Source organism: Cervus elaphus, chromosome X (assembly GCF_910594005.1).
Source record: "Cervus elaphus chromosome X, mCerEla1.1, whole genome shotgun sequence".
NCBI lineage: Eukaryota > Metazoa > Chordata > Mammalia > Artiodactyla > Cervidae > Cervus > Cervus elaphus.
The window spans coordinates 137,351,625-137,368,331 of NC_057848.1; the positions used below are offsets into that span (position 1 = coordinate 137,351,625).

The 16,707-nt window shown below is 39.7% G+C and overlaps 1 protein-coding gene across 2 annotated transcripts in view; it reads right to left on the reverse strand.

Annotated features, from left to right (window-relative positions):
• SYTL5 (synaptotagmin like 5) overlaps positions 1 to 16,707 on the reverse strand; it is a 171,210-nt gene that overhangs the window by 142,160 nt on the left and 12,343 nt on the right. For both annotated transcript variants that reach the window (XM_043895558.1, XM_043895560.1), the window contains exons 2-3: positions 6,970 to 7,110; positions 1,915 to 2,394 (exon numbers count right to left, since the gene is read on the reverse strand). In XM_043895558.1, coding sequence (XP_043751493.1) covers positions 1,915 to 2,033 — 119 coding nt within the window. In that variant the 5' untranslated portion in view covers positions 2,034 to 2,394; positions 6,970 to 7,110. The remainder of the gene's footprint in view (positions 1 to 1,914; positions 2,395 to 6,969; positions 7,111 to 16,707) is intronic.

Genomic DNA, 16,707 nt, shown 5'->3' on the forward strand with positions numbered 1-16,707 from the left:
GGTGACTTGACAGCAATGTACTCTAAACACCACATTACCCACTTTGGCATGGCTTCTCAATACAGGAAGCTGTGAAGAGAGACAGAGCCTGAGTCATTTTGTCTGGGCTCCTATCTTGATAGCTCACAATAAAATGAGACAGAACATCTAACACAGTCAGTGCAGCAAAAAACTGCACTAAATATCAGACAGTGTTGTTATTAAGGAAGGGAATGACATCGCCTCTTTCAAAAAAATCTCTTTTCTATAATAATATCTCTTAGGTCTGTAAAAGTCTTTCTTCTGCTGTCCTCCCAATGTTTAAAGAGCCAGGGAATCAATGTTTATTCTTGATAGCTCTATTGTATAGTACATGATTTGGCCAAATTTCCATTACAGAGAATAAGGAAAGAAGGCAAAGGAAGATAGAGAAAAAGAGGGAGTATACGAGATCATTACTAAAAATTACTGAGAATGACAGGAACAAATATTCTGAACAAAGTCCTGTTCACTGTACTTCAGTCTTTCCTGGGATCTGATTATTAAATTGCTTTTTTCTGAACAGAGTGATTTTTAATTCTCCAGAGAATGTTATCAATAACTGCTTAGTACCCCATCTCCCATAAACAATAGAACTTTTTCAATGCCACTAGAAAATTTAGTCACTTTTCAAGACTGGACTATCAATGCCAAAAATACCATTTTAGAATTCTTTAAAATCATTATTAACTGGATTTCATTGCCACCTGAATTCTAGGCATAGAAAAAGTGCAGCATATTTCATCAAAATCTTTAAGATTAGCTGAATGCCTTAGAATAATGAAAATAAAAACTCTGAGCTCTTCATTATGAAACAAGCATCAGTCAAGAATATTTCAATGTCTTTCCAATTCTAAGCATCCTAGTTCCTCTAGGTGCATTGAATATTTTTGTAACATGTAAGGGTAATCTTATGATGTGTTTTCTCAAGTAAAATAAACATAAGCTTCTGATTACAGTTTTCAGAGATACTCGATACACAAAACTACACGTTACACAGTAGACAGTGACTGAGGAAGGAACTCTGCTTATTTCTGTCCCTCTGCTCAGGGGTGAGACGTAATAACCAAATACATTTAACAAGCAGGACAGGTCAGGCAGCAACCAATCATAATGCACGTAGTAACCAATCAGAATGATGCTGTGATCATTGGGGAACTGATGATGTAACCAATCAGAATGGATGCTGGCTGAAACACAGATGAGGCCACACCTAGGGATTCAGCTAAATATCAACCCTGCCTACAACCCATGCAAAACTCAATTCTGCCCACATTGCTCAACTTTCCTCACACAGAAACTTATTTCAAGAAATTCAGGTGATTTCTGGGATACAATGGGAACTTCTCAGTTTCCAGATACCCTTCCTATCACAGCTCTGGTCAATACAAATTTCCACTAAGATTGACCGAAGAAAGAGACACAAATAAATAATAGATAAAAATTACTGTGCACTGAAGTACCATGCACTACACATTACCTTCCTTAATCTTTGCAACAACCCTATAAGATGAGTGCTATACTTAGCCCTGCTGTTTTGATGAGCAAACCAAGGTGTAGAGAAGTTGAGTCACTGATTCAAGGTCACACACCTAGTACATCCCAGGGCTGGTACTCAAACCCGGGCAGTCCTTCCACTTAACTACAAGTTATGATGTCACTGGCAAATGAACATCCTCGTCAACGCCATATTTACCACTCAATTCCAACCTTCTTTCTGGCTAAATGATAAAGTGGCAAAGATGTTTTCTAATATTTATGCTGTTGTTTGGAATCCAGGAAGACACTGACCTACACTGGTCTCCAGTGTGGTTGGAGTTGCCCCAATTCCAATCTAAATTGCTTCCAACAAACAGAAAGCAGTCAAGGAAGGCAGACAAGATAAAAGAATATTACCTTATTCTCTTGTCCTCTATTTTTTTCAAATATTCATCTCTCTTTAGGACTCCCAGAATCATCTCCTTCTCATGATCTAATAAAAATGACAGGTTGATGAACTCAGAGTTCTTAGACATGGTATTTCAGCAGTAGCTCTGGGTGGCAGTTGTTGAATTTTCCAGGTAAATTGATACCCACAGTTCTTAAGGTCCCTGTGAATAACTCAAGAGTCACTCAGTTGCTTGATGAACAGAAGTTTTTAGAAGGTCTCTGAAGATCTGCTGATGGTAGGTAAAGATTCTTCCAGGCAACACAGAAAACAAGCTCCACTGGGATTACATTTCAAGAAAGTCATTATTGTTTTAACTGAAAAGATCTCCAAAGCCTTCGCTTTGATATACAGTCCAAGGGCAGCTGAGTTCCCCTAATGATGCTCAGTGTTACTCCAGGAAGCTACAGAGCAGAAAACAGATCTGCTGGGACGGAATCCAGAAAATACTGCAAAGGTGGAAAGAACAAAGAAGAGAAAAATTAATTAGGCAATTTTCCCCAAAGCACTTGTAAGTGTGTCTAGTATTCGAAACAGTGATGTACCTAACTCAAACACCACTTTTCAATCTGTAAACATGCACTGATGACGTATCTATTGTATTTACTACAGCATCAAAGAGTTACTTATATTTAGGTGATTCCACGTTCTCTATGTCAATTCAGTTTCTTCCATTATAATGAGCTTCCTCTACCAGCCAGATCCTGTCACCACCCTTACAGCTGACCCATGGGTGAACTGGGTCACTAGGACAGCCTGGACTGTCCACAACAGGACAGGTCCCTTAAGTGCCTCCATCCTGCCCTCCCTTCCTCTCCCCAAAACTAGAACCCCAACATAAGAAAGCACTACTGACAAAACAAATACAAACCAGTGCTGCACGTATCAACCTAAATTTCTCTCACAAACATAATGTGGAACGAAAACATTTGCAGAAGAATTCATGCAGAATAATATTAACAGCTTATGCATGAAGGAAATAATTTTCAAAGACATTATATCTAGTTTAAGACCACATACATTTGGAGTATAAATACAAGGAAATTCATGGGAAATTCAGAAATGCAATCAGAGAACACAGGAACTTCAACTACTGGGTGACGTTTTATTCTCAATATAGGTTTATATCTTATGACATACGTGGTTGTGAATTATACCAGATCTGTATTACATACTGCAAGATAGTTATTTTAAGACTCCCATTTTGTCAACATAAGCTCACCAGGCCCTCTCCTTCATATTAATTCTTGAGCACATTCTTTCACTGGCTTGGTACCTCGGTTCTCTCTGTGCATCCCCTTAAGAATGATAGCTCTTAGCATGCCCTACTGGGTTTTGGGATTTGGCATCATCCCACGACAATGTTCCTTAGCCTCCCTCTAGGTCTCTGAACTACAATCTACATGCATGTGACACTTGGTTTGGTTGATTCTAGCCAGATTTCCAAGTGCAACTAGATACTTACTCCTAGACTGCTTTGGGGTCTCCCAGTTACAAGTTCAGATTGACCTCAAATTCTCAGATCTGAAAGGACAGGCTCTAGTCCAGGGCCTCTTTAACTTTCCAAAGTCCCCATGTGTTTGTTCTCTGCATAGTATAATGAAAACAGAACTTTGCTGAAATGACCTAGAACTGAACTGCTTCCCACAGAACAAGAGCGATTCCACTTGGGGGAAACTGACCAGATCTCAGTGAGTGTAGTAAACTCTTAAAATATACTGCAGGCCTTTAACCCATTTCCAAAGTCCTAGAGGCTGTAAGGCTCAGAGGATGCCAAGATTGACATGAAGAGGAAATAACAAGGTTAAGAGTAAATGGAGCTCATCAGCAAGGTTTGGGCTTTTTAAAATTTTTTTAATATGGTGGCACTAGTGGTAAAGACTTCACCTGTCAATGCAGGAGACACAAGAAGTGTGGGTTCGATCCCTGGGTCAGGAAGACCCCCTGGAGAAGTAAATAGCAACCCATTCCAGTATTCTTGCCTGGGAAATCTCATGGATGGAGGAACCTGGTGGGCTACAATCCATGGGGTCACAAAGAGTCCAACACAACTAAGAAACTGAGGACATGGCTGATTTACAATGTCATGTTAGATTCAGGGGTATGGCACAATGATTTTTTGTGTGTGTGTGTGTGTGTGTGTATTTCATATTATTTTACCATATAGGTTATTGCAAAATATTGAGTAGAATTCCATGCACTATATAATAGGTCCTTGTTAAGTTATCCATTTTATATATAGTAGTGTTTATGATAATTCCATCCTTCTAATCAATGCCTATCTACCCTTCCCCTTTGGTAACTGGGTTTATTTAAACAGCAGAAATAGACCCATAGACATAGAAAGGTTTGGTTTTTCCATCAGATGCAGTCTCTCTCACATAAATAGCACAGCTGTTGTTTCTGCCCCTTATGTGTCTCATCTATTTTCAGGTAAAAATAGGAAAATTACTTGGTAACTCAGATAATGAATATGTTATCATCACAGCCAGGTTCACTTAACACATAGCGTGTATTTGCAATGTCAGATTTAGAATGTCCTATGTGACTCTTCAATAGAATTGTATTTAGAATTCATTCAGAAGGTTGGGAGCTATAAAAATGCTTGACCTGAGGCTTCTGGTTATCCTTGCCTTGGGCTTAATTATATGCAAGTCTGCCTTCTAAAAGTCTACTCCTGAGGAGAAAAGAGGGAGGGGTGGAATAACGCCATGGGGCTATCACGAGATAGTGACAGAGAAGATGGGAAATCAAACATGGATATAAGAAAACTGAAATTAGTCAGTGAGAGTTTAACGAAATTAGCCCTGAATGGATTTTTACCCATCTATACCTGGACTAATAGAAATGATTTATACATGAATGACTAAGGAGATCAGAAATAGCCAAAATTTTTTCAAGAAAATCAAGATGTTTCCTCCAGAAGGCAGGACAGGACTGTATCATTTAGTAACATGAAATCAAAATGCTGGGCATCCAGTCCTTTCGGAAAACACAGGATGGAGAAGAGGAGACAATGAGCATGGAATGAGACAGAGGAGATCCAGAGAGCTACATGCTAATGGTACCCAGCCAGACTCAGACCGGAGCAGAAGTATTTGGGCCCCAAAGTGAAAATTAACTATTTGTTCCCAATAGTACATGCTCCATGTTGGGTGATGAAGACTCAGTCTGGCAAATTTTCATGTCATCAATACCTCAAAGCAGACAACTATTTCACTCTTGCTTGAATTTAACTTTCTTCTGGAGACTTCCGGTTGCAATTGGCTTCCCCTAGAGCTCTTCCCTCAAGAAATGGATGTCCTGGTCCTCCCAATGGAACCTTCTGTGTCTAGTTTAGTTTGAACTTACATCTGATCTGCTCTTTGTATGCTAACTAAATCACATTTCTGAATCCTTGGAGGACCAGCATCTGGGCTGTGATTAATTTACTTAAGTAGGTACCATTTTGGTATTATTTATTTATTTTTTGGCTGTGCCACACAGCATGTGGGATCTCAGTTCCCAGACCAGGGTTCAAACTCACATCCCCTGCATTGGAAGTGCAAAGTCTTAACCACTGGACCACCAGGGAAGTCCCAATATGTACCATTTTTGGATGACTGTGTTAAGTTAGTTCATACCCTCCACTGTTGAATCCCTTACCCACATTTTAATCAAGTGACAGAAAAGAGTAACATTCATCAGGAGTGCATTTGATCTAGAGGTGAGTCTCATTCTTTTTTTATTTTGAGCCTCATTCTTTTAGTTAAATGGACCCAGTGAACACTAGTCAAATCAGGAGGGATGAGCTCATGTTTATTTTCTCCTTCAAAACCTTCACTTACAAACAGATCTCTCTCCTCCAGCATTTCAGATATGGAATTTTCCCTCTCTGGCCAGTAGCCTCACCAAACTGAGCTAAAATATTTAAAAAGAGGACCAGATGGTTTGGATGTCATTCTGTTGCTAGATAACTCAGGACAGGTCATTCCCTCTGCTCAGTACCACACAAAATGCAAAAAGGAAAAATTCCCACAACATCCCACAAAGACCTAAGTTTCTTTAAAAGCATCTGTTTTGAGTAATACACACTTAAAATTCATCAGGGTTGGAATTTTAGGCAAAGGAAAGGGTATATCTGAATGAATCTCATTATGAGGTACTTGAAATGCAGCTTTAAAAATAGTATGTTTGGGGACATCCCTGGTTGTCCAGTGGCTAAGACTCTGTGCTCCCAATGCAGGGGGCCTGGGTTCGAGCCTCTGTCGGGGAAGTAGATCCCACAGGCCACAACTAAGACCAGTAGAGCCAAATAAATAAAAACATATATGCACATTTTAAAAAATAGTATGTTTTACAAATATAAAATGGGAGTACTTCACATTCTGGATTAACCAACACATTTCCAAGTCAATGACCAAAAAAAAAAAGAAGAAGAAGAAGAAAATGGATGAACTCTTATAGATTAAATAAGAGTCCAAAGAGCAATATAACCAAATAACTAAATACAATACAAAAACCTTGATTATTTAGATTAGATCTTTTAAAACAAAAGTTATTTAAAAAAACATTCTAAGGACACTGAGGACACGTGAATATGGACCAGATACTAGATAATATGAAATTACTAATCCTTTTAAGTATGAAAATAATGTTGTGGTTATTAGTAAGAATATTCTTTGAAAGGTTCTTATTCTTAGAAGGTGCATAAAGAAGCATCCAGTTGGTAAGTGTATTATTTGTAACCTATTTTCAAAGAATTTTCAAAGAAAGTATTAACTATAGAGATAAAATAAATATGGCAAAATGTTAATAGCAGAACCCGGTTGGCAAGTCCATGAGGGTTTACTGTATTTCTTTTCAACATTCTTGTATGTTGAAACCTATGCCCCTATGTGATGGTATTTGGAGGTGGGGCCTTTGGAAGGTGATTAGCTCAAGAGACCAGAGGCCTCATGAATGATGAGAGCTCCCTCCTCCCTTCTGCCATGTAAGGAGACAGGAAGAAGATAGTATCTAAAAGCCTGGAAGTGGGCACTCACCAAACACCAAATATGCCAGCACCTTCATCTTGGACTTCCCAGTCTGGAGAAGTGTGAGAAATAAATGTTTCTTGTTTAAGCCATCCAATCTATGGTGTTTTTGTTGTAGCCCAGACAAACTGAAACACTGTGTATCATTTTCTACAGAAAAATGCATTAGAAATTAGAATTATTGTAAATTACCTTTAAAATGATTGAATTACATTTCCTAATCTAAGGTGGGTAATTAATGTCTCAAACCTCTAGGAAGAATGACATGTCACAAGTAATCCTTTAACCATTTTATCATCTTCAACAAATAACCATTAAACACTGTGATTAACGGCTAAGGAAGCAATAAGCCAGTCTTATCCCTAGAATTATCTTTGTGAAGACTGTTTCTAGCTATGCTTCTTCCATCACTTGAGAAGATTATGAGATGGAGAAAAAAAATTTTTGTTGCCTTGTTATTTAGTTATAAATTCAGCTAGTCATGAAAAAAAAAATCACATTTTTAATGAAAAAAATTGCTCATTTTTACAAATGCACTGCCAGAGGGAATATAATAGTTACAAAATAGAGACAATGATAACTTAGATCTTTGGCAGGTAACTGTTTCTAATGCAATATGAAGGACATTAACTCCAAGACTTTTACCCCTGGAGGTGATGTGGCAAGGAGTGCATGAACTTGACCCTCCAATTCCAAGTATGAACTGTATCCTAAGGACTAGTAAGAAACTTGTGAGATTTGCCAGGGCACTGCTTGATAGCTGAAAATTGGAAGCAATGTCAGATCACAGGAAATGGATACATCGATATAACATATTATATAATATTAAGGTGGAAATGTGCAGAATGAACTGGCAACCTACTGCAGTATTCTTGCCTTGGAAATCCCACGGACAGAGGAGCCTGGTGGGCTATAGTCCATGGGGTCACAAAGAGTTGGACACGACTTAGTGACTAAACAACAAGATGCAAACATTTATACTGTATGTCAAGTTAAAAAATCAGGTTATTGAACAATGTGTCACAGAATCCTTCTTTAAAAAGCTAAACACACTTAAAACATATCAATTGAAAAAAAATAGGATGTTTCTGGAAGTACTCTTATGAGGAAATTAACACAAAATTAATTTCCTGTTGCTTGTTACTGACAGCACAACAGCAAGATGAATTTTTAGCACACTTAGAGGGATATTTAGGATGCTTAGAATAACCAGCTAAATAGCATATGCAAAATTTACTTGAGAGTGTCTTTCAAACAGATGAGCAGGGAGGACTACACATGACTATCAAGAGGTTAGAACTGAGAGAGAGATAAAGATGCTGTGAGGAGAGAAATGAATAGTTCTTAACTATGAACGCAACCTGAAAGATTCGAGGGCCAATGCTACAGAATTACCAGCATTTACTCTCAATTGAGCAGTTTCTTCTCATGTGGCATATTTCATAGGGGTGCAGTAGTTGAATTTCTTTTCAAAATGGTATTGATTCCCTAAGCAATAGTAGGATGGTCAACTAATAAGACCAGCAGCTTTACCGTGATGCTCCAAGAACAGCATCCTCAGAATGTCCCAAAATAAAAACAGCTAGTACATAGATGATTCAACTAATCCTCATGACCCTCTCACAAAATAAATTCCAATACCTCCATTTTTTTTTCATTTATTTTTATTAGTTGGAGGCTAATTACTTTACAATATTGTAGTGGTTTTTGTCATACATTGACATGAATCAGCCATGGATTTACATATATTCCCCATCCCGATCCCCCCTCCCACCTCCCTCTCCACCCGATTCCTCTGGGTCTTCCCAGTGCACCAGGCCCGAGCACTTGTCTCATGCATCCAGCCTTTAGAAAGATGGTAATGATAACCCTATACGCAAAACAGAAAAAGAGACACAGATGTACAATACCTCCATTTTATAGATGAGAAAAACTAAGGCAAAAGACATTAATTACCATGTGAAGGAGTCTTTTGGGCCTAGAAAAGAGAACAACAGTCTTAAAGGCCCCTTGCTGAATCATCTAACTTCGGAGAAAACAGAACAGAATTTTAGTTCCACCCTGATGCTCCAGGCCGGTTGCATCTGTCTGGGACTTATCAACCCCTGTCCAGAAACCTTCCACCCCTACACCTGCCCAGAAGACTTATTGCCCCCTGTCCGGAAACTTTGCACCCCCTACACCTGCCCAGAAGACTTATCACCCCCTGCCCAACTACAAATGTCATCTCAACAAAAGAATACTCAAAATACCCCGCCTGATTAACGTTTCCCTTATCGCTTCCACAAACCTCCCTATAAGTATGAATCCTCCCTGATCCCTCTCGGCGCTCAGCCTTGTTGTCAGGCCGACTGTCGCCCCTCCTTGCCTGAATAAGGTAACCTACTTCTGTTGAGGTCGTCTTTCCTTTTCTGCCTCGCCAGAACTATACCCTACACCATGCCCAAAATTATGCAGTCAGGAAGTAACTCAGAACAGTCTGGTTTCAAGGACCCTGCTTCTAACCAGTATAGTGACTACCTCCAGGGCCTCCATGGAACAACCTGCATGCTCAGTCGCTCGGTCATGTCTGACTCTTTACGACCCAATGGACTTCAGCCTGCCAGGCTCCTCTGTCCATGGGATTCTCCAGGCAAGAATACTGGAGTGGGTTGCCATTTCCTCCCCAAGGGGATCTTCCCAACCCATGGATCAAACTGCATCTCCTGCATTGGCAGGCCAATTATTTACCACTTAGCACTCCACAACTTATCGGAGTCTTTAACGCTCTGATGTTCACTGTGAATTTTCACAGAACCCTCAATTTGAAAAAAGATAGTTAACATTGTTGGTTCTTAATCATGGCATCACGTGTTTTGATATTTTTAAAGAGAAGACTATGTCTATTTTTTTAAATAAAAAACTGGTCAGGAATATAGTCCATGGGGTCTATATAAACAAAAATAAATTCAAGAAAGAAAGATTTGAATGAATTAGTAGATACACTTGTACCATAATATCTGATAATTCCTCTGTATGCTTTTTAACTAGCAAGACCCACAAAATCCTGTATTGTCAAAAAAAAGTTTCACACAACAGACCATATATAAATTTTAAGTATCTCTACAAAAGAAGCCAGTATAAATAAAAAGAAAGAAGAGACAAGCTGGGAAATAAGATTTTTCCATATAAAGCAGAAAAAGGATAACTATCTAGAAAGTATAAAGAGCTCCCATAAATCACAAGAAAATGAACCAGTAAAATAAGGGGCAAAAGCAAGAACAGGTAACCCACAGTATCAACAATTTACAAGCAATTCATATAAATATGAAAAAAAGCTTATTTAGTCATTCAAAAGAAAATTAAGACAAGGAAAACACTTTTCAGTTTTTCATTAGATTATGGAAATGTAGAAAGAAAGAAAATCCACTGTCATCCAATGTTTGGTGAGGGTGTGTGGAAATGGGCATACTCATGCCCCATTGGTGGAAGTGGAAATAGGTTCAACTTCTAGCTGAAAGACAATTCTCCATGGGCTCTTCCATATTTACATGTCTTGTGAGCAGAGGCACTAACTGGCCTTTTATTCTGGACAATCCTCCAGTACTGTTTGTAGAGTGACCAGTGAATGACATAGTCTGCCTCTCTCTGGAGCAAAGGGAAGATTCCCTTACAATTTGTTTAATAAAGCAAAACTCTCCCTCAAGGGCCAAGGGCAGATTTCCTTGCAGTCCATTGTAAAAAAAAGTTGAATTCCCTACTTTCAGGGTTCCTCAGCTGTTACACAAATCCACTGCATGCACACAGTTTCCACCAGGGCACTTGTGGGCAAGGGGAATCAATGCCAACGTGAAGCTCACAAGACTAGCTGTCCTGATAATAATAAAATCCATTGTATCTGACCCAGGACTGTGTGTCTTCAAACACCATACATAAAACTGTGACAGACCTACTTTATAGCTTGAAAGTAGAAAAAAATCTCAGAGCTTTTATGGTTCATACCATAACCCTAACCTTTTTAGAGGATAAATTGAATCTTTCAAAATTGGTCAAAGGGTACAAAGTTCCAGTTATGCTAGATGAATAACTCCTAGGGATCTACAGGACAGCTAAGTGACCATAGCTAACAATACTGCATTGTTTACTTAAAAATGTGCCGTCTTTATCACAAATACACACAAAGATAAATATTCACATACACACATATACATTCTAAATGTGTTAAAGGAAATAAATACACACCTAAATATGGAAAAAAGAATGGGAGAAAGTCAAAATATTAAATTTATCTTTGGGTAGTACTTTAATTTCTTCTTTATAATGCTCTTCATTTCCATGTTTCTACAATGAATGAGTAGTGTCATATAGTTTTGTGGTTAATAAATGTAATTTTAAAATAATGCTTAATTCACTAAGGCATGTTCAGGGTAGGAAAAAATAAAGCCAAAGAACAGATACAATGGGTTACAGAGCATATAAATGTTCATGCAATGAAATGCTGAATCTAGAGGATACATAAATAAATAAAGCATGGGCTCTGTTCCTAAAGAGTTTGTCTATTTTGTAGTGGAGACAGACAAAAACATTTTTTAAAAGGTCATAAATGCCAACTTGGCTTTGAGAACACAAAGAAAAGGACAGTGAGGAAAAGGAAAGTGGTCATTGTGGGATGTGAAGATGGTAACTATGAAAAGCCACAACTACACAGAACTGGTCCAGGGAATAGTGAATAATCCCAAAGCTGGGGTTTGAGTTCATGGTGGAAAGGGAAGAGGAAGGAAACAGCCAGCCAGGGAGGAGTTTGATGGCCAAATAAATCACCTGGACTTTATCCAGTGTTCTCCACACTGTGTCTTTCGGACTGGTTTCTTAGGAAACACAGCAAGGCAGGTTGCATGGCCAAGTCTCTGGCGCCGACCCCTGCTTCAAACAGAGCAGCTCTGCTTTTATCTCTTCTATAAGTTGGATTTTCTGGCAGGCTTTTATTTGAAGAAGGAGTTCCATGACCTTAAAAAGTTTGAACACTGCTCCCATGCCATCAAACTGTTGGATGCTTTTAAGACAAGGAATAGCGCATTCAGATTTCTATTTTAAATGCGTGTTTTGAAAGACATCGGTATTCAGTGATTGTCTGCGAGGGTAGAGGTTATGTAGACAATGAGGAGGATCAGGCAGGAGGACCAGGGAGAGACTGGGAAGTGAAGTTTGTGGGGAGGAATAAAGGACCATTTTTCAGATATTCGGGGATATCTCAATATCTCAATAAGGGAGATAATCTCAATAAGGTCCAGTTACCAACTAGATGTGAGTGGGAAGAGAGAGCCACTGAGGTTTCTGGCATGGGGAAATGCAAAGATTCTTAAATTTTAGTGTACATTAGAACCAGCCATGGGACTTGTTCAGACATAGATTCCTGAGGTTCCATCTCCAGAAATCCTGATTCAATAGGACTGGGGTAAAGCCTAGGAATGTTGATGGTAATATTACTAACAGAGATAGAGGATACAAAACAAAAAAGGGTGAGAGAAAAAAAGTTATTTAACATCTGAAGATGTTGGGGTCCAGGTGCTTAGGAGGCAAATATCAAAAACAAAGACCTGTTCAGAAGGGCATTTGGAATATGAAACTCAAGTTTATCAGAGAAGTCTATACAAGAGGCATTTAAATGAGAATTACTGATACCTACATGGTGGCTGAAATCATACAAGTGAGAATACACAGGAAGAGAAGAGGCAGAGATAGGATCATGAGGATCAGTAATTTTTAAAGAAGACACAAAGAAATAAATGCACTGATGAAAGAAACTAGGGGCAGAGGATAATCAACATAGCAAAAGACACAGTTGAGACTAACGAACTGGGAGTCAAGCATATCACTCAAAAATCAATGGAGGCCACCATTATGTCCAGGGAGGCTTCCCTGGTGGCTGAGACAGAACAGAGTCTGCCTGCAGTGCAGGAGACCCAGGTGTGATCCCTAGGTTGGGAAGATCCCCAGGAGAATGAAATGGTAACCCACTCCAGTATTCTTGCCTGGAAAATCCCATGGATGGAGGAGCCTGGCAGGCTACAGTCCCTGGTGTCGCAAAGAGTGGGACATGACTGAGTGACTTCACTTTCACTTTATTATGTTCAGATTTCAATCAATCAATCAAGAAAACTGTTACAAACACCTCCAGTTGCATGATCTCCAGAGTTTCTGGGTACCACACTAAACCCAGAAACTCTAGGAAATGTACGTTATCGATACATTGAACTCAATCCAGTGTTATATCACATATTCCTTGGCTGTATCCTAGTTTCTAATAATATTGATTAGTAAACCTTGCAATTATTTGGGGGGGGGGCGTAATCTAATTCCTTCAAGGTCATACTTTGTACTTGTCCACCCCCCACCCAAGAGCATACTAAACTATGATCACAGTTAGGGGTCTTGTGGGAACAAGGATTATTTGCAGTAACTGTTGATTGTTGGATAAGTTCTTGCATCCAAAAAGAAAAAAGAGACAGTCTGAAAATCAGCCATCAGCTAGGAGACCTAAAATTGTCATTGGCCAAGACCACAGGAAAGAAGAGTACAAGATGGACATCTGGGGGGAAGCTCTGCAATAAGTTACGTTGTAGGAGACAACTTGAAGCCTGGAGAGTTTTGAAAAGTCTTCTGTGTTCTAGTATGAGTATAGCATAGATCCTTCAGGGCAAAGCAGCTTTAAAGTTGGTGTAAGAGGAAGCAATATTCTACCCATAAGTTCACTTGTCGTCCAAACCTAATTAATCAAGCTGTCTGTATGGATAACAAATAACTGCTAGGAAATCCTGCTTCCAAAATCTTATTGACATGAGAAGCCGAGAAGACTAGCCGAGAAGACCCTAGGTCCTTTGTGGAAACCTACCTAGGCTACTCGAGCAAGTATCCTGCAACCCAGGAAGATCTATTTTTAAACAAAATCTGAAGCTGATTCTCATGAGTTCAGACAGCTCCTCCTGGGTAGAGGGGGGTTGGTTACCCATAAATATAACCAGCTTGTTGCCCCTCTGACTTAGTTTGGATTCCTATCAGTCTGATTACTAATGCCAAGTCTGACAAACACAGCAAGCAACTGGGGAGTAAGATGAACAAGATTCATGCAACTCAGAGGTGGCCTTACACCATGCTCTAGACTGTGCATGCGTGCTCAGTTGTGTGTGACTCTCTGCGATCCCATGGACTGTAGCCCGCCAGGCTCCTCTGTCCATGGGATTTCGCAGGCAAGAATACGGGGGTGGGTTGCCATTCCTTTCTCCAGGAGAATCTCCCTGACCCAGGGATCGAACCCATGTCTCCTGCCTTGCCGGTGGATTCCTTACCGATTGTGTGCCATCGGGGAAGCCGGATGCTCTACACTCAGGGTTGGCAAACTTCTTCTATTGAGGGCCAGCTAATAAATATGTTAGGCTTTTTGTTACAAGAGGCAAAATCATGGTTATATTGTAGCTATTTATATAACAAGAAAGAAAAATGTCCACATATATTTTACTGAAAAAAATCAAACATAATAATGATTGAGAACAGTTGTTTTGAGGGGTTTTTTGGTAACACATAACTACTAATGAGAAGAATGGAATTACAGGCAAGATAGCATTTCACTTAATTGGGCTCCAACGTTAGTATTCCTATAACCAAGTTGATGAAAGTAGGCCTGATCTCACCCCAAACCTACTCAATTTGAATGTGAATTTTAACAACAGCCCTCAGTGGTGTGTGTGCACCCTGAAGTTTGAGAACACAGTGGTCAAGTTCCTTAATACTATCTGAGCTACATTGCTATGCTTTTAAAGAAGAAAATAAGGATTTCCTTGGTGGTCCAATGGTTAAGAATCCACCTACAAATGTAGGGGACACGGATTTGATCCCTGGTCCAGGAAGATTCCACATTAACTAATCCCATGCCCCACAACTACTGAGCCTGTGCTCCGCAACAGGAGAAGCCACTACAGTGATAAGCCCACCTCACCGCAAAACCAGAGAGTCACCCCGGCTCTCCACACCTAGAGGAAGTCCGCACACAGCGACAAAGTCCCAGCACAGCCAAAAAGAATAAATTGAAAACAAAAGAAAATGAAAGTTGTGTGACTTAGAAAACATCCTCAAACCATTCTTGCCTGGGAAATCCCACGGACAGAGGAGCCTGGCAGGCTACAGTCCATGGGGTCGCAGAGAATCGGACAACTGAGTGACTAACACTCTCACACTTTCAAAATCTCACTTCAAGAAATCTTACAGGGTCTCTGGCCCTGAAGCAAAGACCCAAGGGACTCAATTGCTAGGCCTACCACCAAGACAAAAATGTTCTACCACTAAATTGTGGCGATGGTGTTTAACCTCTCAATATACTGTAAAACACTGCATTTTATATTCCAAATGGGTGGATTCTTTGGGAGGTGAATTGTCTCAAAGAGGTTTTTTTAAAAAAATCAAATTGAAGAATTTCTGAGTTTATAGGTGAATTTTAAAACTTCCCATAGTTTTTCAACAGACAGCTCAAGTAGAGAATTGCAAGGACTCCAGGTTTCTGATTCAGGAAGCTCTGAGTACAAATTCCAGCTGTTCTACTGACTGTGTTACAGACACTAAGCTATTTAACCTCTCTGAACTTCAACTTCTTCTTTTGTGAAGTAGAAATAATAACAGTACCCACCACATAGGGGTACTAGGGGCATAAAAAGTAACTGTTAATGCAAACTGTCTAGCACAGTCCATGTCACACACTCTTGGAATCATGACACATTTCACATTAACCAAGTCATAATTAACCATGCCCGATCTATTATCCATGTTTTATTATATTTTATATTGTATAGAATATCTTCAGCTCCATTATCAATCATATTTGCCTTAACTCCTTTTCCTTATGGTTCATGGTAATAATGACAGTAAACACATAGCATGCATGTATGCATGCTAAGTTGCTTCAGTCATGTCTGACTGTGTGCAACTGTGCAAATTCAGGGACTGCAGCCTGCCAGGCTCCTCATCCATGGAATTCTCCAGTCAAGAATACTGGAGTGGGATGCCATTTCCTTCTCCAGGGGATCTTCCCATCCCAGGGATGGAATCTGTGTCTCATGTCTCCTGCATTGGCGGGCGATTCTTTATCACTAGCTACAGCTGGGAAGCCCAAACACATAGCACTCATATCCAAATACCAGACCTTATTCTGGGGTGCTGGTTTATACATATTAACTCTTTCAATCTTAACATTAACCCTTGGAGTTATTTTTACTATTTAATATTACAGATATGGAAAATTAGGCAGAGGGAGATTAACTTGTTCTGTACCACAGAGCTCAAAAGTGGTGGAGCTAAGATTCAAATTAAGGCAATCTTCCTCCGTTCATGATTACACTGTACCATAGGATGAAATACATATACATATGCACACATATATGGGATTCCCTAGTAGTTTAGAAGGTAAAAAAATTTGCCTGCAATGCAGGAGACCTAGGTTCGATCTCTGAGTCGGGAAGATCCCCTGGAGAAGGGAATGGCTACCCACTCCAGTATTCTTGCCTGGAAAATCGCGTGGACAGAGGAGCCTGGTGTTCTACAGTCCATGGTGCAGGGAGCCGGCCTGAATGTGCAGGCCCCTTACGGCCCTAAGAGAGAACAAAGGGTCTCTCTTTGTCCTGCCACCCCTTCTTGTTAAAGTATAGACTGGCATTTGTCTCCTTCAGGGAAAAAACACCCCGGTGACCTTTTGCCTGTTTTCCTGGTGCTGATAAACTCATC